Source organism: Osmerus eperlanus, chromosome 3 (assembly GCF_963692335.1).
Source record: "Osmerus eperlanus chromosome 3, fOsmEpe2.1, whole genome shotgun sequence".
NCBI lineage: Eukaryota > Metazoa > Chordata > Actinopteri > Osmeriformes > Osmeridae > Osmerus > Osmerus eperlanus.
The window spans coordinates 4275742-4298244 of NC_085020.1; the positions used below are offsets into that span (position 1 = coordinate 4275742).

General features: G+C 49.8%; 2 protein-coding genes across 5 annotated transcripts; one reads left to right on the forward strand and one right to left on the reverse strand.

Moving 5' to 3' along the window:
• Window positions 1-674: 674 nt before the first annotated feature.
• mpc2b (mitochondrial pyruvate carrier 2b) lies at window positions 675-4713 on the reverse strand. Its single transcript, XM_062456639.1, has 5 exons — window positions 4327-4713; window positions 2342-2382; window positions 2151-2235; window positions 1735-1846; window positions 675-1308 (listed from the first exon to the last, which is right to left on the reverse strand). Exons 1-5 carry the CDS (start codon window positions 4418-4420, stop codon window positions 1266-1268), a joined length of 375 nt encoding a protein of 124 aa, XP_062312623.1. The 5' UTR covers window positions 4421-4713; the 3' UTR covers window positions 675-1265.
• A 381-nt stretch (window positions 4714-5094) lies between these two features.
• On the forward strand, window positions 5095-22286 carry dcaf6 (ddb1 and cul4 associated factor 6). 4 transcript variants are annotated; one of them, XM_062456632.1, is made up of 21 exons: window positions 5095-5586; window positions 8017-8078; window positions 9362-9454; window positions 9639-9824; window positions 9973-10086; window positions 11221-11356; window positions 11618-11829; window positions 12768-12861; window positions 13186-13305; window positions 14118-14426; window positions 14812-15054; window positions 16153-16212; window positions 17602-17821; window positions 18268-18377; window positions 18591-18960; window positions 19252-19281; window positions 19984-20122; window positions 20206-20362; window positions 20655-20743; window positions 21320-21425; window positions 21772-22286. In XM_062456632.1, the coding sequence occupies exons 1-21, from the start codon at window positions 5499-5501 to the stop codon at window positions 21828-21830; spliced, it is 2997 nt and encodes a 998-aa protein (XP_062312616.1). In that variant the 5' UTR covers window positions 5095-5498; the 3' UTR covers window positions 21831-22286. The 4 variants fall into 4 exon arrangements, with proteins under 4 accessions (XP_062312616.1, XP_062312617.1, XP_062312618.1 ...); XM_062456633.1 differs by lacking the exon at window positions 19252-19281 and having other exon boundaries at window positions 5097-5586; XM_062456634.1 differs by lacking the exon at window positions 14812-15054 and having other exon boundaries at window positions 5100-5586.
• Window positions 22287-22503: the final 217 nt, after the last annotated feature.

A 22503-nucleotide genomic window follows, 5' to 3' on the forward strand; every position in this document is an offset into this window, starting at 1 on the left:
TGATCTCAAGTATCTGAAGTACCGGTATATGATCTGGATTGTACTGCTGTAACTAAGTCATTTCCTTGCAATAGTTTGCTGTGGTTTAGCATATTTGACAAATGATGAACTTTGATCAAGAATGGTCCTGATTACCTTGCTGAAACAGAGGAGGGAGACAAAGACAACAGCTTTGTGTGTACTGGGAAAGTGGCACTTGTCTCCACCAGTAAAAAAAAAACTATGAACTTGAAACCAGCTCTGGTAAGTTGGTTGTTTTAATGTTTTAGCTGACATATCCGTAACAAACTTGATACATCAAGATCTAACCATTCCATATGAGCCTGTCCAATGATCCAGCAGGTCAATATATAAACCACTGATAATTACTTATTGCTTGATTGACCTAGGATAGCAATGCTGCTGCTTGACATGGAAGGACATCGACACAAACACCCCATTTCCTCATAACTATTCTGCAACTAACATTGGTGGACTTTAGCAAAAGTGTCTACATTACCTGGTGGCTCTCGCTGTGTTAACAGCTGGGCGGAAGATGTACACAGCGGTCACACTAAGGACAGTTGGTTTGAGTTCGGACAAAATGTAAGATACAGATGAATGATTGTTAATTTTCTTGAGAAGGCCAGTTTGTGAAATGTGCGAATGCATTAGTTAAGAGGGAGCAGTCAAAATGGTAAGCAAGTATGATTTAATCATCCTTGAGAGAGATCTAACATTAGCTACCAAAAACTATTAAATAAATAACTGTATGGAGACAATTATGATGAAAATATGATGCCCTCCAGAGAAACCATTTGGAGACGTTATTTGACCCACATTCAACACAGATCCAAGAACTTGAATTCATAGGATGCAGTGTGAGGTACCTTTTGAAAAACAAACACTTCCTGAAAGTTCATGATATTATATGTATATGTTACAATACAACTTAATTAAGAACATACAATCATACATTTTATTCCGCATTGGGGTCATATTAAAATATACATATTGTGCGTAGGTGACACCTATTCTCAAGTGTGTAATGGTTAGGGTTAAAAATGCCACCGTGGTAGTGACCCTGAGGAAATGAAATTGCATTACCTCCAACAGGACCGATGGGGTGGTCTATAGTACAGTGGGTAGCAGGGGTTTTGGACATGGATTTTAACGGGCTGGACATGGAAACATAATGGGATGGAAAGTGTCTGAAAGGGGGCAAGACTGCCCGTGTGGAGGTTCCCTTTCGGTCGGCATGGTTACAGTCTGACGAGGCCGGACACTCAGGACTGCGGAGCCTCCTTCACCTTCAGACTCTGCTTGTGCCTGGGCAGGATGGGAGAATTGGGATAACAATTAGAAATCTGGTGTATTTACAAAACCATGATTATCTGCAACAAGGGTTAATCACACTGACCTAATCACTCATGTCATGTTCTAGTCCATTGTCTGTTCTACAATACCTTTAATTTGATGTAGAATTGAGCTTAGTGGTTTGCAGTGCATATAACCTTGAGTCAAAACATACTAATACTATATCAGTTTAAAACCATTAAGTTAAACAATAACCCATTCACCCTTTCATGCGTATATGGACGCATGAAGAACACATGTCAGAAACAGCTACTGTGTGCTATCTCCATGTCCCCAACACTGCAGATTCCCTATTGGACTGATAAGGGTAGATGATTGACTGCTCCACTGGCTGCTTATTGCTCAGTAGCAGCGTTCTAAGCGGGAGGCCTCACTCACTGCCAGATCCTAAACAGCTGAGACATTCCTGAAGCACCAACGAAGAAGTTGACCGCAAAGAGGTTCCAGTTCTTTGGGATGATGACCAAAGAATATCTGGACCAGACCAGACCTGATAGAAAGGAAGACACACATACAGACAGGTAAGATGATAACATCAAAGGACAATAGGACACAAATTATTCAAATCTCCTGGGGGGGGGGGGCTGAATACACTATTGAATTTCACACACAATGCATAGCTAGTCAACTTGGCCTTGCATCATTCATACCATCAATGAATCTCTGTTTTTTTTTTTTTTTTTTTTACTATATTGTTAATATTTAATGGTTTTAGTCAGATTCATACATTTGACTGAATATGGGATTTTGTCCAGCCTAAGTAAGCCTAGCCTATCTTCTTGGATGGTCTTTACCTGTAGCAGTCAGTACACCAGACTGGGAGACGCTGAGCTTATCTGCCGGGCGAGTCATGTCAGCCAGTCCAGCTCCCACCAGACTCTGGGCAGAAAGAGGCCCACATGGTTTTAAACGGGTTCCTTAAGGCATCTAAATAACAGGACATACTTAAAATGCAGTCATGATGCTCAAGTTGAAAGACCCTTACCCATTTGAACATAGGAGCCCAGAAGAACACAGTCTTTGGACCTGTTGGGAAGACAAAAAAAAAAAATTAAGATTATGAGGCATGGTTATGTTCTATCCCAGGGCTGCCCAATCCTGCTCCTGGAGATCTACCCTCCAGTAGGTTTCCACTCTGGGCTGGGACAAACATGATACAGCTGGTTCGCCAGCTAATTATGAGGATTACGGTTGGGTAAGAATGAAAACTTGCACAAGCTCTCCAGGAACAGTGTTGGGCAGCTGTTCTCGACTTCTGTTGTTATACTCTGATGTGTGTCTTTTCCATAAAAATAAAATAAAAACAGGCCATAAAAATACAATCTAATATTCACGTTAATACAATGCCCTTTGGATATCTGATACGTAACTTGTCTCATGCAGAGTATTCATATACATGATAATTAAGATCTGCAGTATACAAACCTTAAGTGAAACATATACCTGTTTCACTTATTAACATGTTTACTAGTGAGGAGCACTTAACCCTTGTGCTGCCTTCGGGTCACATGACCCAAAGGTTCATAACGAACCATCGTTGTGTTTACCCAGTTTTACCCAATACAAAAACAAATAAAAATAATTTTCTTTTAACCTTTGCAATGTGGGGGGTCTGCGACAGCCCAACGGTTAAAAGAAAATGCTTCACTTTGTTTTTGTATGAGGTAAATTTGTCGCAATACGACGGTGGGTCACACGGCTGATGGTTCAGAATGACCCGAAGATAACACAAGGGTTAAAGGAACTACGATTCCATGTACATTACATTTACATTTATTCATTCAGCAGACGCTTTTATCCCAAAGCAACTTCCGACTTACAAGTGAAAGTAACAGACTGTCTCCCATCTCCTCTCTCACTTATTCTCTATTCTTCCAAGCAGGATGCCTCCCATAACAGGGTTTGGTTTGAGACAACCAGATCCCACGACACTTCTGCTGTGTCAGAACGAAAAAGGAGAGGTGAATAAGGAGGAGGAGAAAGTCGAATGCTGTCTCTACCAATGAGAGTTAGCTCAGGGCACCACCCCTCAGCCTCATGACTAAGTCAGTATGGTTGTCCTTGGTGACAAGTGTTCCACTCTGAAGATAACACTGATTCAGTAGAGAAAATCAGTAGAGGAAATCATCATGTTTAGCAATGTGCATCATTATACAAACGCAGAATAACATGAAAATGTTGTAAATGACAATGCCAATGAAAAAGCAATTACAGGGTTACTGCAAAGTGCACTGGAAACTAAGGATGCTGCTCGACAGGTTTTGCCTGTTGGCATGTTCGGCTGGCCCATAACAATTCAGACACAAGGACAGTACAAGGCTCTCTACATTTGACAGAAGTCCCATCCAACAAACCTGTAGTTATTTAATATTTACTTTACTTATCACCAACATTACCAAATATATCGATGATAAGGAAGGAGAACTGAACTAACCTTTGATCTAGTGGTAGGATATCTGATAAAAAAAATCTGATTGGCTAACATGTTTTGTTAATCCATTAAAGGATTACTGTTCCCCGCTCAAACATCCAATATTTCCGATATAACATTTTGTTGACGAGCTCCAAAAAAGTACCGTTTCGTAGCGATGGATAAGAACTGTTGGTGTCCAGTCATTACTTCAGTCAAAATACAGAAGCGCCAAGTTGCTTCCAGGAATCACGCGCAGTATTCAAACAATCTATTGCAAAAGAATTCGTTCAATAACAACGCAAATCGCTCAACTCAAGATATTTTTCAAATGGACTCTAAAACACTTTAATCGGCTGCCACACAGCCAAACAACAACTATATTGGTTTGAACATCACCAATCGTATACGATTTAAGAGTCTATGCTATCGGACAAATGGGTACTAACATCATGAGCTAGCCGGGCCCTTCAGCTCGTTTTATTAGCGGTCACCTGTCAACGAGTATGGATGTCAGGTTGATAGTCTACTACAGTAACATACATTTATATTTATATTACCTGCTGGGTGGTTGTAAAGGGGTCTCAATTTCGCAGGCAGGATATGTTCGATTTTATCCAGAATCCTGTGGTAAGATGCCCTAAGCGCAGCCATGTTTGTAGAATTCTTGCTAACCCACTACTAGCCGAGCTAACAGTTACTATATTTAACTCTAGGTAGCAAAATAAGCACGAAGGATAAAAGCGAACAACGCCGCTGTGGCTCTTGGCCTTAAGTGATCCTGAACGTGTGAGTCTGATGCGATCATAAGATAGTTTCTCTAATGTCACATTCGTTGTCCGACTGTTGACCTTCCTTTACAAATCCAGCTATCGCCATGCTACGGGGTGCCGGGCAAGCGAATCGGTTGGCACCTCGATTTGGGAGATCGTGCAATGAGGTGACTTTCCTCGCGGCTCAACCTATCACAAGAGATGCAGCGCTCCAGCGGCACAATGCTGGACCACAACAGTCACATTCTTTCTCCTCATTGGTGCCTTGAACCAGTTTACTCAATTTGATTGGTTTAAATGATGACAGGTTCTCACCCAGGCAATCCAATATCTGATCTAGCATCAATAGATAGGCAAACATTTCAGGTTGTCTGTGCCTTCACATCAGCGTTTTGTTACAAGCTTGTATGAAAAAGGATGTAATTCAAGAGTATGCAAATAAGGGCTAAGTTATACATATTAAAGTACCAGCACTAGCTACACTCGTCATGTGGTTGCATAGGAGCCAAAGAATAGAAATTGTTCTAGACCGGCGCTGGTTGAACCGCGGAGCGGTCTAGGGAACCAAAACGAATAGTGAAAGAAACGCGTACGTCGTTGGATGAGCAAAAGGCTGCTCATTGGCTGCACAAAACAGAGAACTCGAGCTAAACTAGCAGCTAGCTAAATAACAAACAACATCAGTCAGTTATACAGCATCAACGCCCCAGGTTGAAAAGGAGAGAGGGGAGACATAGCTAGATTTCCATATCCAGTGAGATTTGCTAAAGCATGCCGATGCTGGCAAAGAGGTTAGCTAGCTAGTAGTAGTATCTGGTTAGACTAACTGCATTGGCCCCAGCGCCTTCGATAAAACAAGATAAGAGCTGAACTGCAGTCAAAGGCTATAGCCAGAACGGAGTTATTGGCGTAGCTAACCATTTCAATGCTATTTTTAAACAAGAAGACGTTCGAGCACAATGTCCTGCTCTGGGAATCTGGTTTGGGATGTTAATAAGCGCTCAATTGGATACAACGAACCCAATCTCGTCAGGATCAACTACTTGGGTAAGAAAATTATGTTCCGTTTAAATTACGCTGATTGACGTCTTGCTACGAAAGTGACGGAGACAGCAGTGGACCCAGAGTGGCGTTTAGTATTTAATTCATCATTAGCCGTGCTTTAGCCTATCTATTGCTTGTTGTTGGTAAACAGCTGGCTCGCTACTTTGTGCTAGATGGCTAGTGCTAGCTTGAGTAGCTAACAACAAACGTCCTTGCTTCTGCCAGAAACTTGCGCATTGAAAAGCTAACGAACGTTAGCTATGTTTGCTAATGGCTTCCTTGGTAAAATTACGAGTTTGACGTTACTGTTGACCAATCTATTTCAATAGTTCTTTCCGGTCAGTTTTCTATTTGACGTTCATCAAGTCTTGGACAAGTTGACTAACTACAGCGGAACAGGACACAGAATGTGGTTCTATGTGTTTCAGGGGATGCAAACCTAATCATAACTGAAGAGGGTAACTTCCAGAGTTAAACTCCTTACTCTGTATCTCCTTGAATCAAACATGGCAATTTCCAACCAAGTCATAAACCATATTTCACTGTCAGGAAACGGGGGTTGTTTTTCTGTTTTTCTTGTTTTATTTAAACTGAAAGAGTCCAGTTTTGAACTCTGTAACCAAAGCAAGGCTATCCATCCATCCATCCATCTATCCTCCCTCCCATCCATCCGTCTTTCCTTCCATCCTTCATGTGTGTGTCACCTCAGTCTGACTCCAGACTGGCCCCCAGCCCAATGGAGGAAACAGTACTGATGACCACAGACAGCTCCTCAGCAAGTCTGGAATCCCCCACTGCTACATAGAGTGCCTCAAAGTCAAAAATCTAAATTTTTGTAGTAACAGCCTATTCAGAGGAATGATAAACATTATGTAGGCTTGCAAGCACTTTATCATTATGTACTGTATAATGTCATGTTCTAAGATGTATGGCCCATTAGAATAACGCCCAAGTGAAGGGTTTAGTATAGTTGACCATGCATGACCAAGCCATGCTATATGCAGCCGTGCTAAAAGTAGCTTTGTGGTTAAGCTGGTAGTGATTTTGTGTTATGGCTGTGGTACTGTGGGGTTTCTAGCCTCCGTGAAGGGCAGGTGGAACATGGATTTGGTTAGCAAGCACCGTATTTAGCCTAGCCTGTGTAGGCTTGAGCTATGTGTTGTTAGAACTGTCAGTGCCCATGGCCGGGGGGACCTGCGTGTCATCAGTCCAGTTAGAGGATAAATTTAGCTGGGTGACGGGGGTGGGGGTAGGCTAGAATTCAAGGAATCCAAACCCCAACAAAGGATACTTCAAGGGAGAGATAATTACGAACCACTTCCCACCAGAGGAGGCCTGATCTACAACGCTATTCTCTCATGGCACAGGGGGCTTGCCCTGCCATCAGGTGTATGTAAGGAACTGACAGCTGTTAAGATGCAGGCTATGCATTCGATTTCATAATTGTTCCATCACTGGCCTGAGAAGCAGCTCTGTAGTCTCCATTTACTGGCATTGAAGGAGACAACCTCGAAATGCATAAATGCTAGTCTTTCATTTTCCTTCTAGACAGGCTTTCTGCCCAAAAAATGATGTCCTTAGACTATCAGAAGCTGGGTTGTGTTTGTGCATGTGCGCACTTGTCACATGTTTGTCACACGTTTGTTCATTTTACCAACGGCAAATGAAGTCATAGTGTGCCTGTCTGTCGTTTAGTAATGTGGCTTCAGTGTCAGTTTGTGCAGTGTCAGTGTTTCGAGTACGGAGAGCCCATCTGGATTAGCCGGCCGGCATGCCAGGTCACACCGAGAGCCCAGGTGTTAATGTCTGTCCGCTGCAATGCTTCGTTTATGAGTTTCCCTGACACGCAGACTGACATTGAATTTATGATGGATGGCCAGGCAGTGCTGTCACTGTAAAGTGGAGAACAAATGCATTCCTGTCACATCGGGGGCACGGTTTGATTGTGTAGGCCGTGACACCTGTGGGTTACGGCCTCTCGTCGGTTTGAAAACAGAAGGAATCGACACGCATTTGCTTTTATCCTGTCGAGGGTAAAATGGTGACATGAACGTACTGTAAGCGATTCCCCCACTCTTATGAACCTGGCGTTTAATGACCAGTCAGCGTTATGTTCCGGAGGACCTGATTGGCTAAGCAAAGCAACCGTCAGATCTGTGAGTATGACTTCCAAGCAGGGCAGTGTCGGTTTGTATGTGGAGCCCCTTCCGATCTCCCTCTGGAAGCGACAACAGATGCGAGGGAGGAGGTTTCCTCAACATGAATAATGGATTGGTGTTGGCTCTGATTGCAAATGTTTTCGGTGACATTTCAGGCGGTGCCACTCTCTTTACGCAAGCACAGGCCGGAAACAACCTTGAAACACAAACAATCAGATGCAGTCATTGGCCTGATTGTAGACTTTTCTAACTGTGCTTCTTTTCGTTTCCTCAGGGAGAAGAGAATTTGTCCAGCGGCTAAAACTCGAAGCAACCCTCAACGTGCACGATGGCTGTGTGAGTAAAACTCATCTGCCTGCACAGTCACACATACACACATTACTCACACATCCATTTCTTTTTCTTTATTTTTTTTTTGCATTTGTGGTTTTGTCTGTGTACTGTAACCTTGTCACTCACTCTGTCAGATGTGAAGTTGTTAGGGTGACAGAGAACAGAGTGCTGAGGACAGGGAGCGTGGGGTGGGGGGGGGTGGGGTGGGGGGGGCAGGTGCAGTGGCTGAGGGTCCAGGGGGACAGCAGGGGCTGATGGTCAGAGATTACGGTGACACAGAGTGGGGCCCCTGAGGGGGGAATCCAGCACCCTAACGGTGACAACGATAATCCCTCCGTTTCCAACGCATGACATCATCTTCACTTTCAGGCTGACCTGTCCTTTGACCATTTGCCTGTCTGTCTGCTCTATTATTCTGTCTTACAGGGCAGATATATATATATATATATTTTTTGGTACTTTTTAATAAAACAAAAGGAATTCAGTGGCTTTTTTAAAAATTGGGAAATACAGTTCTGTACTGTTTTTGCTTATCAAAGAATTGAAAGTGAATAGTTAATGGATTAACTGAACGGTCATTTAAATTGATCATCAAAGCAATCGCACCAATGTGTTGATAACAACTTCTCAGAAACAAGATCAGTCCTGGAAAAGACCAGTTAGAGCTTTCTGCAGCAGATCAACACAGGGGAAAATAAAACATGATAGGAGCTCAAATGAGGGATTACATCTCATACAAAGGCTATTTTGGACCGGTGGGACCTGCTGAGATAGTTGGAGGGGGGGGGGGGGGGGGAGTCCTGATGGGGCTAAAAGGTCTGGCTTTCAGCCATGGGACAGAGGATTGCATGACAAAATGTGTTCCAGGGTGACGAGCCTTGACCCAGAAAGACAGGGAACGGAGTCCATTAAGCCCAACAGGATGCCTTACTGAAATATTGATCTATTTGGGGTGATGACGGTATGACTTGCAGCATTACAGGCTGTAGTCTGCACTGCAGTACCAAAGAACAGCACACCATATAGGACCAGGGACAGAATTCCTTTGACCTATTAACCCTTGACCTTGAAGCCGACACTGTGTATTGGACTAGTTGAGAAATGGGCCAGATCTCTTGTGTAAAATACATCACCCTATGAATGGTGTGTGTGAGTGAGACTATCTCGTATAGAGGATAGTAATATCTTAACAGAGGGCTCAGGGTTGCGGTCCTCTACACGATGGGGCCTACATGTTTTGGGTGACCTGACCGTACACGGTCGTTGTGTGCCTCCCGTTCTCCCAGGTCAACACCATATCCTGGAACGACACGGGAGAGTACATCCTGTCAGGGTCCGACGACACCAACCTGGTCATTACCAACCCTTACAACAAGAAGGTGAGAAGCAGGGCTTCTGTGGGAAGGACGTCGCTTTAGTGTTTTCGCAACCTCCACACTGCCCCTTCCCTTTAATAACCCCTCTCCTCTCTTGTACCCCCCTGACCCTTGATAACCCCCCTCTACTCCCCCGCCTCCTTTATAACCCCCCCCCCCTCTCTCTCTCTGGTGGGTTCTGCTCTAGGTCAAGGCCACCATCCGTTCTGGTCACCGTGCCAATATCTTCAGTGCTAAGTTCATGCCTCAGACCAGCGACCAGCAGATCATCTCGTGTTCTGGCGACGGCATCATCTACTACACACACACGGAGAAGAGCCCGGATATCAACCGGCTGTGCCAGTTCACCTGCCACTACGGTACCGCCTACGAGGTACCACGCTGGGGGGGGGGGTGGGCGACGGGGGATACGTGTGTGTGTGTGTGTTGGTGTGTATTCTATTAGCTTTGCAACAACTGAATTACAGTGAGCATCATTCTCTCTCTCTCTCCCCCTCTCTCTCTCCCCCTCTCTCTCTCAGATCATGACCGTTCCCAATGACCCCTACACGTTCCTGTCGTGTGGGGAGGACGGGACGGTGAGATGGTTCGACCTGCGCATGAAGACCAGCTGCACTAAAGAGGACTGCAAAGATGTAAGTGGCAGCCCATGTTATGACCTCCTGTACTGAAACTTGGCTTAATAGAATAGTTTGGAGGGAGAGAGGGGTGGAGAGAGAGAGAGGGGTGGGGAGAGAGAGAGGGATGGGGAGAGAGGGAGAAATCATTTTCTTGGCCTGGTGACCAGCTGCCTCCTATGTATCCGAATAGTGTGTGTGTGTGTGTTGTTACACTCCGGAGATGAGCTACCTCTTCTCTTGTTTCATGCGTGAGATCAGAGTCAACGAGCTCCGAGCAGTTCTAGTGAGAGAGTGACTAGTTTACAGCCTCCCTCCATCTCTCACCTGCTCTGCTCTCCTACCGCTGGCCCAGATAGAGGAGACTGTGTCTGTTTGTGTTTCTCTGTGTGTCTGTCTGTCTGTGTGTGTGTGTCTCTCTCTGTGTGTCTGTCTGTGTGTGTGTGTGTGTGTGTCTGTCTGTCTGTCTGTCTGTGTGTTGGTGTGTCTGTCTGTCTGTGTGTTGGTGTGTCTGTCTGTCTGTCTGTGTGTTGGTGTGTCTGTCTGTCTGTCTGTCTGTCTGTGTGTGTCTTTCTGTGTGTCTGTGTGTGTGTGTCTGTGTGTCTGTCTGTGTGTCTGTCTGTCTGTCTGTCTGTGTGTCTGTGTCTGTGTGTGTGTGTGTGTCAGAACAGATGGGAGGAAGAGAGGCCCACAGTAGCTCTGTCAGCAGGTAGCAGGTGTTGGTGAAGCAGTTAGTCAGCCTGAAGGAGCAGCCACACTGCTGACTGTTAGTCACGATGTCAGGTAGGCAGCGACTCACCTAAGCTATTCTGGTGCGTGTGATCGCTGTCAGCTAACCTGGCCAAACACATTGACCACTAGCAACTAGCAAGGCTGGTCCATCGGGATTATAAAACTGGTCATTCTTTTCTGAAGTGACTGTGTTCCAATTGCCCTAACAGCACAGTGTTTTACATAGAAGCCAAGTCAACTATAATAGTCAGATAGACTGATTTAGAAGTATAAGCTCCTAACCTTGTAGAGGTGTGAATCGACAAAAGAAATCCACACTGTCATGTTTTCTTTGATCAAACTTCATTTCATGCGTTCCTCTCTCTTACTCTGGAGGGATTTGGGCTCTGTTGAAGCATGCTGTGGTTTGTTTGTCCTCAGGACATCCTGATCAACTGTCGGAGGGCAGCCACGTCCATCTCCATCTGCCCGCTGGTGCCCTACTACCTGGCCGTGGGCTGCTCCGACAGCTCCGTACGCATCTACGACCGCCGCATGCTGGGCACCAGGGCTACGGGTGAGGGCCACCCTCTGGATGAACTAGTCTGGCTGGATCAGTCAGTCAGTCAACCAGTCAGTCAACCAGTCAGACAACCAGTCAGTCAACCAGTTGCTCAATCATTCTCTCTGTCTCTGTGTCTCTCTCTCTGTCTCTGTGTCTCTCTCTGTCTCTCTGTCTCTGTGTCTCTGTTTCTCTCTTTCTCTCTGTCTCTGTGTCTCTCTCTGTCTCTGTGTCTCTCTCTCTCTCTCTTCTCCCCCCCCCCCCCCCCCCCCCCAGGTAACTACATGGGCCGGGGGACGACAGGTATGTGCGTGCGCTTCGTCCCGGCCCACCTGTCCAACAAGTCGTGCCGCGTCACGTCGCTGTGCTACAGCGGCGACGGGCAGGAGGTGCTGGTCAGCTACTCCTCCGACTACATCTACCTGTTTGACCCCAAAGACGACCAGGCCAGGGAGCTGAAGGGGCCTTCTGAGGAGCGGAGGGAGGAGGTGAGGACACACACACATACAGGTTATCTGTATGGGAGTCAGGTGGCTCTAGATCATGGTGCCAGTGTGTCAGCTGTCGCCCGCTGTGTTCAGCTGTGTCTGGGTTCACCCAGCACACATTCCTTTCCAAATACAGCCTCCGACGCAGGCAATGTTCCGCCAAGCGCAGAAATAGACCAGAGCGGGCTGGAGAGAGAGAGAGGGTCTGCCAAGGAGGTTCTCCTCTAACCCTCTCTCTTTACTCCTGACCCGGTTTTCTTTATCCTCTCTCTGTCTCGCTCTCCATCTCTTCCCCCCCCCCCCTCCATCCTCTTTGTCTCTTATCAAGATTCTAGATGGGTAGAGAGGGGGGATGTGGAGAGAGAGGGGCAGAGATGGAGGGAGAGGAGGGATGGGGAGAGAGAGGGGCAGGGATGGAGGGAGAGGAAGGATGGGGAGAGGGGCAGAGATGGAGGGAGAGGAGGGATGGGGAGAGAGAGGTGCAGAGATGTAGGGAGAGGGGGGGATGGGGAGAGAGAGGTGCAGAGCTGTAGGGAGAGGGGGGGATGGGGAGAGAGAGGTGCAGAGATGGAGGGAGAGGGGGGATGGGGAGAGAGAGGTGCAGAGATGGAGGGATGGGGAGAGAGAGGGGCAGAGATGGAGGGATGGGAGAGGGGCAGAGATGGAGGGAGAGGAGGGATGGGGAGAGAGAGGGGCAGAGATGGAGGGAGAGGGGGGATGAGGGCAGATGGGGAGAGAGGGGGGAGAGGCTGACAAGGGTGAAGAGAGGAGGAGAGCGTAAAGAAAGGACTGTGACGGAACACTGGATGATGTTTTGCTTTGGCACATTCGCTATTTTTAACTTGTTATTTTTAACTTATTTTTAAGGGTTTGACAGAGTGTTAATCTGTGTGTGTATCTGTCTATCTCTCTCTCTCTGTGTGTGTGTGTCTCCAAAGCTGAGGCAGCCCCCAGTGAAGCGTCTTCGTCTGAGGGGAGACTGGTCTGACACCGGGCCCCGAGCTCGCCCGGAGAGCGAGAGAGAACGGGATGGTAGGAGGACAAAACACGTTTGGGTATATTTGTCCCATCATCCCCCAGACAGAGTTGACATCAGCTGGATTCAGCAGGGCTGTGGGCTGTGGGCCTGCCATCTACTTAGAGTATATGTCTAGAGAACTACTTATATCCTGGTTAGGTCCTGGATAGTTAGAGCAGGATCTCAGACCTTACCCATCAGGCTTAGCTGTACATGCCCAGACTCCCAGATGTCAGGGCTGAAATTGAGCGGGAGGGCATCGCGTTCTTAGAGAAGGTTCTTGTGTTCAATGTGTCATGTGTGACTGACCCTTGACCCCCCCCCCCCCCCCCTCCCAGGAGAGCAGAGCCCCAACGTGTCTCTGATGCAGAGGATGTCAGACATGTTGTCACGCTGGTTCGAGGAGGCAAGCGAGGCCCAGAGCAGCCGGGGGACACGCCCACAGACACGCCCCCGAGGTGAGACACGCCCCACAGACACGCCCCACAGACACGCCCACAGACACGCCCCCGAGGTGAGAGACACGCCCCACAGACACGCCCCACAGACACGCCCACAGACACGCCCCCGAGGTGAGAGACACGCCCCACAGACACGCCCACAGACACGCCCCCGAGGTGAGACACACACTGCCCACAGAATCCTAGTATCGGTTAGATGTGAGTGTTGAAAGGGACTTCAACAAGTAATGCCTGCGCGCCTGGCCTGCAAGAAACTTCTTTGCATTTATTAGATCATTTCTTTGCAAATTTTGAGTCGAAAAAATTCTGATTGCAACATCCGGGATACCAAGGGTAGGTAAGGCAATGCAATCGAACCTTCTCACTTCTCCGAGAAGGGTCCAACTGCAGACCTCTCTCCTCAGGCCCCTCTCATCCAGGTGTAGCTGCAGGCAGTCATACATGCAGATCAGTCATGCAATCACAGCCTGGGGATGAGGAGAGAGATCAGTCATCCAATCACAGCCTGGGGATGAGGAGAGAGATCAGTCATCCAATCACAGCCTGGGGATGAGGAGAGAGATCAGTCATCCAATCACAGCCTGGGGATGAGGAGAGAGGTCCGGTCTGAGGCAAACAATACCCTGGTATCCTGGATGTTGCAATATGATTTTTTTAAATCTGTATTTCGCCATTTGAATTTGAGCAGCCTGAATTTTGTTCTATTTGAATTTCTGAACCTTGAATTTTTTGATCAGAATGTTTATACATTTGTGATGGTACATTTTTTATTGTGGCGGGCCCTATAACAGTCTCTGGGTTTCCTCCAGGCACATCCCTCCGCCCAGAGGGAGCCCCCGCACCCCCAGAGCCCCCCCCTGCCGCCCCCCCCCAGGAACCCAGGGCCCCCGACAGACCCATGGAGACGGAAACCCCCTCGGCCTCTGCCCCTCTCCCCAAATCCACCTCATCCTCGTCAGGCTTGTCGTCGACGGTTACGGCCCCTCCCCCGTCGACCTCCTCATCCATGCCGGGCTTGGCCGCCCTCTCCTCCTCTGCCCTAGTCTCAGAGCAGAGGAGTCAGGGGGAGAGCGCCTCAACAGCCACCCCCCCTGCCAGCCTGGACCCCACACTGTCAGGTAGGACACACACATGGGTTGAACACACACACGGCCACACAGTCTCTGTGGAAGTGAACACACACACAAAAACTGACAGTCCAGTACCTCCCTCTTGGCATTGTGTGTGTGTGTGTGTGGGAGGCTCACCACTCAAGCAGCAATGTCACCGTCTTCTCCTTTTAGTATTTGAGCTACTTCATTCTCCTTTTTATTTACCTCTTCCTCTCGTCCTCTTCCTCCCTTCCCTTTCTGCCTTCTTTTACCCCTCATATCCTCTTTCTCATCTGGCCATCCATCTCCCTGTCTTCCTCTCTCCCTGCCTCTTTCCTTCAATCCATCCATCCCTTCCTCCATCTCACCCTCTATCCCTTCCCCCCTCCCCCTCCCTCTCTGTGTCTGCCAGAGTTCGGCCCCCATCGTCTGCCTGTCAGTTTAGTGTGTAGACGTCTGCAGAGATTACTGCTGCTGGCCGACCCTCCAGGGACAGGACAGGCCTCCTCCTCCTCCTCTTCCACATCCTCCTCTTCCATCTCCTCCTCCTCTTCCACCCTGTCTTCCTCCACATTCTCCTCCTCCTCCTCAGCCCCCCACCAGTCAGAGGGGGCTCCACCCAATGCTGACAACGCCAGGAAGTCATCCCCTACAGGTTACTGCTCCCCCCCCTCCCTCCTTCCTGCCCAACCTTACCTGCCCCCCCCCTCCTTCCTGCCAACCCTACCTGCCCCTCCCCCAACCCCCACAACCCTGTTCCTCCCGTCCCTATCCACACCCAGCCCTGATAACCTGGCGTCACCAGTAACTCTAACCCCAACTGCCCCGAGGCTGGTCCTCTGTCAGTCCCCCTCCCTGTGCCCCCGGCCACTGCCTGCCACGGCTCCTGTCTGTCCCCCCCCATGTCCAACTGGCCTTCCATCCATCTACTACCCCCCTCCTCCATCTTCAATCAATGTATAATCCAGTAATACGTCCCTCTGTGTCTAAACGTCACTGAGTCATAACCCCCGACCCCTCCCCCCTCCACAACACTTGCTGCTTGGGTTTCCCTCTGGCACCCCCGTGTGGTGTGGTGTGGCATGACCCCGCGAGGTGGCAGAGCACTGCGTCTGCACTGGTGTGGTGTGAGGGGGTGTGCTCCTAGGTGACTGGGTGGATGAGGCCCCCACAAGAAGGCCTTACTAGGTCTCACAGCATTGCACCAATCAGAGCATGGGATCCACCGCGTCCGTGTCCTGTCTGGCTCTCTGGTGCCCAGGGCTTCCAGCCGTCACACCTTTGGAGTGAGAGACTCACTCTTATCGACCGCCCAGCTGAGCCAGCTGACCCAGCTGATCCTGCTGACCCTGCTGACCCAGCTGACTTGGTGTGCTTTAGACTTGGGTCGCATCCTTGCATATACGTTTGTGCGTGTGAAAGTGTGACCTCACACCAGCCGGGTTGGTCAAAGTTGGCAACCCTGATGACCTCAGTGTGACCTATAACCTGAGTGTGACCTTTAACCCCTGGTGTGACGCCTGGTGTGATGCCTGGTGTGACCTGTGACCCCTGGTGTGACCACTGACCCCTGGTGTGACCTTTGACCCCTGGTGTGACCCCTGGTGTGACCACTGACCCCTGGTGTGACCTTTGACCCCTGGTGTGACCCCTGGTGTGACCACTGACCCCGGTGTGACCACTGACCCCTGGTGTGACGCCTGGTGTGACCCTTGGCCCAACCTGGCTGCTGAGTGTCTTGTTTGTGTTCCAGATTCCCCCTCGTCTGTGGTAAACAAACAGCTGGGATCCATGACTCTGGATGAGCAGCAGGGTGCGTCTCCTCTCCCTGCCCCTCCCTCCCTCCATCCTGCCCTCCCTCCATCCTGCCCTCCCTCCATCCTGCCTGCCCTCCCTCCCTCCATCCTGCCCTCCCTCCATCCTGCCCTCCATCCTGCCTGCCCTCCCTCCCTCCATCCTGCCCTCCCTCCATCCTGCCTGCCCTCCCTCCCTCCATCCTGCCCTCCATCCTGCCCTCCATCCTGCCTGCCCTCCCTCCCTCCATCCTGCCCTCCCTCCATCCTGCCTGCCCTCCCTCCATCCTGCCTGCCCTCCCTCCCTCCATCCTGCCCTCCCTCCCTCCATCCTGCCCTCCCTCCATCCTGCCCTCTGAGTAGAGTCTTAACTAGCTCGCTTCACCCCCCTGCCCTCCCAGTCTTCTCCACCCTCTAATTCTCTTCCCCCTGTCCTGCATCTTCTCCCCTCCTCTTCACTCTTTTCTCTGTTCTCCCTTCCTCTCTCTGCCCATCCCTCTCTCTCCCCCCCCTTCTCTCTGTCTGTCTCTGTCTGTGTCTCCCTCTCTCTCTCTCTGGTGTGGCGTTTGTGTTGTTTGCATGATGAGCCATCTCAGGAGGCCTCCCCAGCCTCTGAGCAGCTTGTGACCCTTCCTCACGGTCACCTTCCCGCGTCACCACAGATACGTGGAGCATGTTGGGGTCCATCTGCTCCTGCCCACACACTGGACTTCTGGGGAGCCCCCAGCATCCACCCCTGGGCCACACGCCACGTCATAGAAATCAAGCACACCCTGCTGTACATGCCGGTGGAAGTCTCTCGTTCTCCTGAGGCTCTGCCGGGCTTTCTTTCTTTATCCCCTTTTTTAGTTTTTTCTCCCGTCTTCATTTGTCCTCCCCTGCTCTTCTCTTCAGCCAGGCTCACCCTTAGTCTGACCACGCCTACATCGACTCTTACTCATCAACGCCGAGCCAAAAACACAATATTCTCCGAGGAATATTCTCATTGTTTGTGTGTGTGTGTATCCAGATTGAGTCATGGGCTTTCCAGCTCGTTCATGACCGGTAGCTGTGATGTGGGCCTGTGTGAAGGCCCCTTCGCCAGGCTGCCTCCTGTGCTTGCCACCTGTCTGCTGTGATGTGTGTCGCAGTGGCTGCCTGCCTGACTGTGTCACGGTGTGGTCCGCCTGGCGATTTGCTGTGAGGATCAAAGTCATTGACTCGCTGTCTTTTTCTCTCTCTCTCTCTCTCTCTCTCTCTCTCTCTCTCTCTCTCTCTCTCTCTCTCTCTCTCTCTCTCTCTCTCTCTCTCTCTCTCTCTCTCTCTCTCTCTCTCCCCTCTCTCTCTCTCTCTCTCCCACACACTTCCCTCCCTCTTCCCCTTCTGCTCCTCCACACAATCTCTCTCTTCCCCCCTCTCCTCTCTCCCAGGAGGAGCTGAGCCGGGCTGCCTCAGTAGTGCTGTGACTTCTGCTGAATCGGGACCGGGTCCTGGAGCGGCCGGCGGCTCCGTCGCCCCCGGCAGCAGCAGCGTCGCCCCCGGCAGCAGCAGCACCGGGCGAGCCAGCACGGCAGAACCCGTCCTGAGCCTCCATTACAGCACGGAGGGAACCACCACCAGCACCATCAAACTAGACTTCACCGACGAGTGGTGAGCTGCGTGCTCCACTGCAGACAGCAGTGTTGTCTGGACACCGTGTCCCTGGATGTTCCCGTTCCTGTTCTGGTCTCTAATGAGCCCCCATCCACTTTGGTGTGCCGGGTTCGATGTGGGTCCTAGAATGTAAAGAGGCAGGGAGTCAGATACTCTTTACTCTTGTAGGGTTGATTTGGTGGGCAGCACCAATGGTAGATTTAGGTCAGAATTTCGAGGCCCTTAGAAGCGGGGTCACTCAAGTTTCTGGACTCCACTCAAGCTTCCAGACTTGACTGGTTTATTTTAGAAGCTGGGTTCCAGACTAAACCCCTTCCTCCCCCCTCTCTTCCTCCCACCCTCTCTTCTTCCTCCCCCTCCTCTCTTCCTCCTCCCCCTCCTCTCTTCCTCCTCCCCCTCCTCTCTTCCTCCTCCCCCCTCCTCTCTTCCTCCTCCCCCTTCAGGAGCAGCAGAGCTTCCAGCTCCAGGGGCAGTGGGGGGCCCAAGGCGTCCGACCCTGCTGCCGTCCAGACCAGGGAGGGGCTCGCTCCGCGGAGCTCAGCGTCTGAGACAGGTGAGCTTGGCTGGGGTGTGGACGTCCTACTTCAGCCTGCAGACCGTTGGAGAGTTGCAGAACTGTGACCACTGTGGCGCACCAGAAACAAATGACTTTCAGGACAAGCCGATTTGCACTATTCCTGTAAAAGGCCTGTCTAGGAATAACCATCCACCCACCTCTCCCTTTTTCTCTTTCCCTCCCTCCTTTGACTCCCTTTCTATCTCCTAGCGCCTCCTGCTGTGTCAGATCCCCCAGGCCAGAGCAGGCCGGCCTCTCACCCAGCCCCGGCAGCTGAAGTCGGGCAGCGCAGCCCCGAGAAGGCCTCCTCCTCCTGTTCCATCCCCCAGGCCTGCCCAGCCGCCCCCGCCCCGGCCGGAGGCTCCTCCGAGGGGGCCGGCGTGGAGCCCTCCTTGCTGGAGCCTGAGGATGCGGAGGACACGTCCGGGGGGTGCAGGAGGGAGGAGCCCCCAGGAGAGGGGGGCCCGGGGGGGCAGGAGGGGCCGGGTCAGCCCTCGCGGAGCAACCAGGACTCTGACGACAGCGACGACGATCCCATCCTGATCCCCTCGGCTCGATACAGAGGAGGACAGGGACAGAGGTAGGAAGCACATGTGTAATACAGTACACACACACACACACTCACACACTCACACAGACGCGCACATCCTCACACACAAACACACCTAACCTAACTATATTTGACATCCCCTCACACATACGTAAACGCACCTACACTAACTGTCTTTTACACACACGCTCACCCAGGTTGTTGACTGTGAACGTTTCTAGATGTTCTCTCGTGCAGTGGGCTTTAAGGGTAGAGGGTCTCTTGTTCTGTACTGTGTGTTTGCTGTTGATTATTGTACTATACACATAGATCTAATTTCAGAGGATCGGCGGTAGGAGATAGGATGATCAGGTAACGATTGTGTGCTGCTCTCCTCTAGAAACCTCTAACCTGCTAGGAGTCTGTGTATGTGTCACACAGACCGTCTACCAACCAGTGTTTATGTCCATGGGCTTTCACCCTGTAAGGTCCCACCTGATTGGTGTCTGTGTGAGGGAGTGTGAGAGTGTGAGAGTGTGAGAGTGTGAGAGAGAGAGTGGGTGCAGGTTTGTGTGTGTTTTAACTGCGCCAAAGGACTAATACACGTACAGTGAGCATGCGGTGCATGTGTATACTATCACCACCTGTGGACTGGCGATCGCAGCACAGACACATCACCATGCAGTTCCACTCCACTGCTGCGCTGTAGCCTGGCTGTAGCACCTGTTGAACACCAGGGAGAGCTAGAGAGTCAGGCTGACCGCATGGCCAGATGGGAAGGCAAAGGGGGTGACCCAGGCATGCTACTGTTCCTGACCACATGTCATTCCTGAAGGATGGATTGAACTCATAGCGATCTTCGATCCGGCCTCACAGTAATCTGGGTCATCAGGCCAGACTCCTGGTGACGCTCCAGTCAGGGTGTCCTGACAGGATTCAGGGTGTTGACGCGTGGCTGGCCAGCCTGAAGCTGTGATGATGTTGGTTGTTTTGTAGCTCAACTGGATTATGCTTCAGCATGGCTCAAGAAGACCTGGGAAAGGGACTGACTGTGTGTGTGTGTGTGTGTGACAGGCGTTCAGCGGCGGCCCGTATACAGGAGCTGTTCCGTCGGAGGAAGGAGAGGAGGGAGATGGAGGAGAGCGAGACGCAGAACATCAGGAGACCTTCAGTAAAGATGGTCTACAAGGGACACCGGAACTCCAGAACCATGGTAGGTAGAAACCCCGAAAGCCTGTGTGTTCAATAGTAAACAATGGTTCTTCCTCTGTGTCTACATCCTGTTTGTTGTTGTAGATAAAGGAGTCGTGTTTCTGGGGGAACAACTTTGTGATGAGCGGCTCGGACTGCGGCCACATCTTCATCTGGAACCGGCACACGGGCGAGCATCTTATGCTGCTGGAGGCTGACAACCATGTGGTCAACTGTCTGCAGCCTCACCCCTACGACCCCAGTCAGTACCTGTCTGTCACTCTGTCTGCAGCCTCACCCCTATGTCCCTGCATAACTAGAGCAGGGAAATTGTTTGTGTATTGGTACGTGTGTGTGTATGTATGGGTACGTGTGTGTGTGTGTATTGGTAAGTGTGTGTGTATGGGTACGTTCGTGAGTGTGAGGCACCATGATCTAATGCCCCCTCCCCTGTCATCCACTGCTGGCCCCTTGAGAAAAGCATCTCTCTGTACTGGGATGAGGACGGTTGTGTTTCTAAACGTGTTCCGCTGACTGTGTCGTCTGGCTTTCAGTTCTAGCATCTTCCGGCATCGACTACGACATCAAGATCTGGTCTCCTCTGGAGGCGAGCCCCTCCTTCAACAGAGTCCTGGCAGACGAGGTACATTTACATTTAGTCATTTAGCAGACACTCTTATCCAGAGCGACTTACAGTAAGTACAGGGACATTCCCCCCCTGATGCAAGTAGGGTGAAGTGCCTTGCCCAAGGACACAAACATCATTTTGCACGGCCGGAATCGAACCAGCAACCTTCTGATTACTAGCCCGATTCCCTAACCGCTCAGCCACCTGACTCCCTCCCTCCCTAGGGCTGGACGGAGGACTCTCTCGGGAGGGCTATACGTATTCCTTCCTGCTTTCCTTGAGCTGATCTCAGCCCTGCATTTTTAAGGGGGTGAAATCGTGTTTTGTCTTTGTGCTTTCTAAGAGAGGAGGTAGTATTCAAACATGTTTTGGAAAGTTCATGTGGGCAAATCAGCCTCGGTCGGTTTGTATTTTCAACCGATAGAGGATTGCTTGGTCCAACTGTTTATTTCTCTCTCTCTCTGCCTGTCTGTTTCTTTCTTTCTCTCTCTCTCTCCTGCTCTCTCTCTGTGCCTGTCTGTTTCTTGCTTGCTCTCTCTCTCTCTCTCTCTCTCATGCTCTCTTTGTGTCTCTCTCTCTGTGTGTGTTCAGGTGATCACTCGTAATGAGTTGATGCTGGAGGAGACCAGGAACACCATCACCGTCCCCGCCTCCTTTATGCTCAGGATGTTGGCCTCGCTCAATCACATTAGAACAGGTGACCACACACACATTCACAAATGGGGGGGTTTAGAAACTTCCGGGGCAGACTTATAGGAGAGTGAGTCTGCAGCGTGGGAGCTGTGTGTTGTTCTGTGTTCAGTAAGCTCCTTAGCTTCTCCAGGCTTACTGGATCAGCTCAGTTACCGCTAACCAGTCCTGCTCCTATCCCTGGCCAGCAGACAGCTGTACACAGGCATTAGGAACTTAGGGGTCTTTAACAGCCCCTGTCTGGCCCTCTTTCTGGTTCATATGATTTTTTTTTACTTGGACAGAGGGTAGTGGGGATACACACTTTTTAAGAGTTTTATTAATTTAGTTTTTCTCTCTCTCTCCTCCATCAGACCGCTTGGAAGGCGACCGCTCTGAAGGTTCCGGACAAGAGAACGAGGATGAGCAGTAGCCGGCAGCCATTTTGTTTGAGGGAGAAAAAAACGACAAACACCTTTTCTTTTGCTCCAAAAAGCACTTGAAAAATTGAGATTTGTACAAGTATAATGTAGAATATTTCCTTACCTGAGCACTAGTTCCATTTCTAGCCCCCTTCTTTTTTAAGATGACTTTCTTACTGAGGTTTCTGTATGAGAAAACGACATCTGAGGAAAGTGTGTGAATGCAATCGTTGAGCAAGACTATTATATTAAGAGAGTTTGAGTAATATATAGGTGACTGGTGTGTGAGGATGTCTTAAGTGCAATATTATTTTGATCAGGAGCAAATGGTCTTTGATCAGTGTTGGTGTGAGATTTCGTATTTGTAGAGCAAGGCAAATAACTCAACTGTTTATATACTGTACTTGCAGTTATGCATGTGTAAACAGGAATTATGCTTTAAGTAAACCATTTTGTTGTTGAAAATATATTTTTGTATGTCTGATTTTAGTGGGTCTGAATATTATTTGTGTCCCTCAAATGCTTGAGTTATCTGCCAGTTATCTTGTCGGATGCATATCAGGTTGTGTACTCGATAGCCAAAAACACATCTCAACCAAATGGACTTACCATGGTGCTTCTCTAAAACTGCTGAGTCTGAACATGTCTGCAAATCCAGACTGCTGTGCAGTGGGTGAAATGCAA

Bases quoted from the DNA above. Each gene is read 5' to 3' on its own strand.
- mpc2b (XM_062456639.1), bottom strand. From the start codon at position 4,420: ATGGCTGCGCTTAGGGCATCTTACCACAGGATTCTGGATAAAATCGAA. The intron at 2,383-4,326 runs GTAATATAAATA...TCTTCCCAACAG, and splicing joins CCTTTACAACCACCCAGCAG to GTCCAAAGACTGTGTTCTTC. The intron at 2,236-2,341 runs GTAAGGGTCTTT...CTTTCTGCCCAG, and splicing joins GGGCTCCTATGTTCAAATGG to AGTCTGGTGGGAGCTGGACT.
- dcaf6 (XM_062456632.1), top strand. From the start codon at position 5,499: ATGTCCTGCTCTGGGAATCTGGTTTGGGATGTTAATAAGCGCTCAATT. The intron at 11,830-12,767 runs GTGAGGACACAC...GTGTCTCCAAAG, and splicing joins CTGAGGAGCGGAGGGAGGAG to CTGAGGCAGCCCCCAGTGAA. The intron at 13,306-14,117 runs GTGAGACACGCC...GGTTTCCTCCAG, and splicing joins CCCACAGACACGCCCCCGAG to GCACATCCCTCCGCCCAGAG.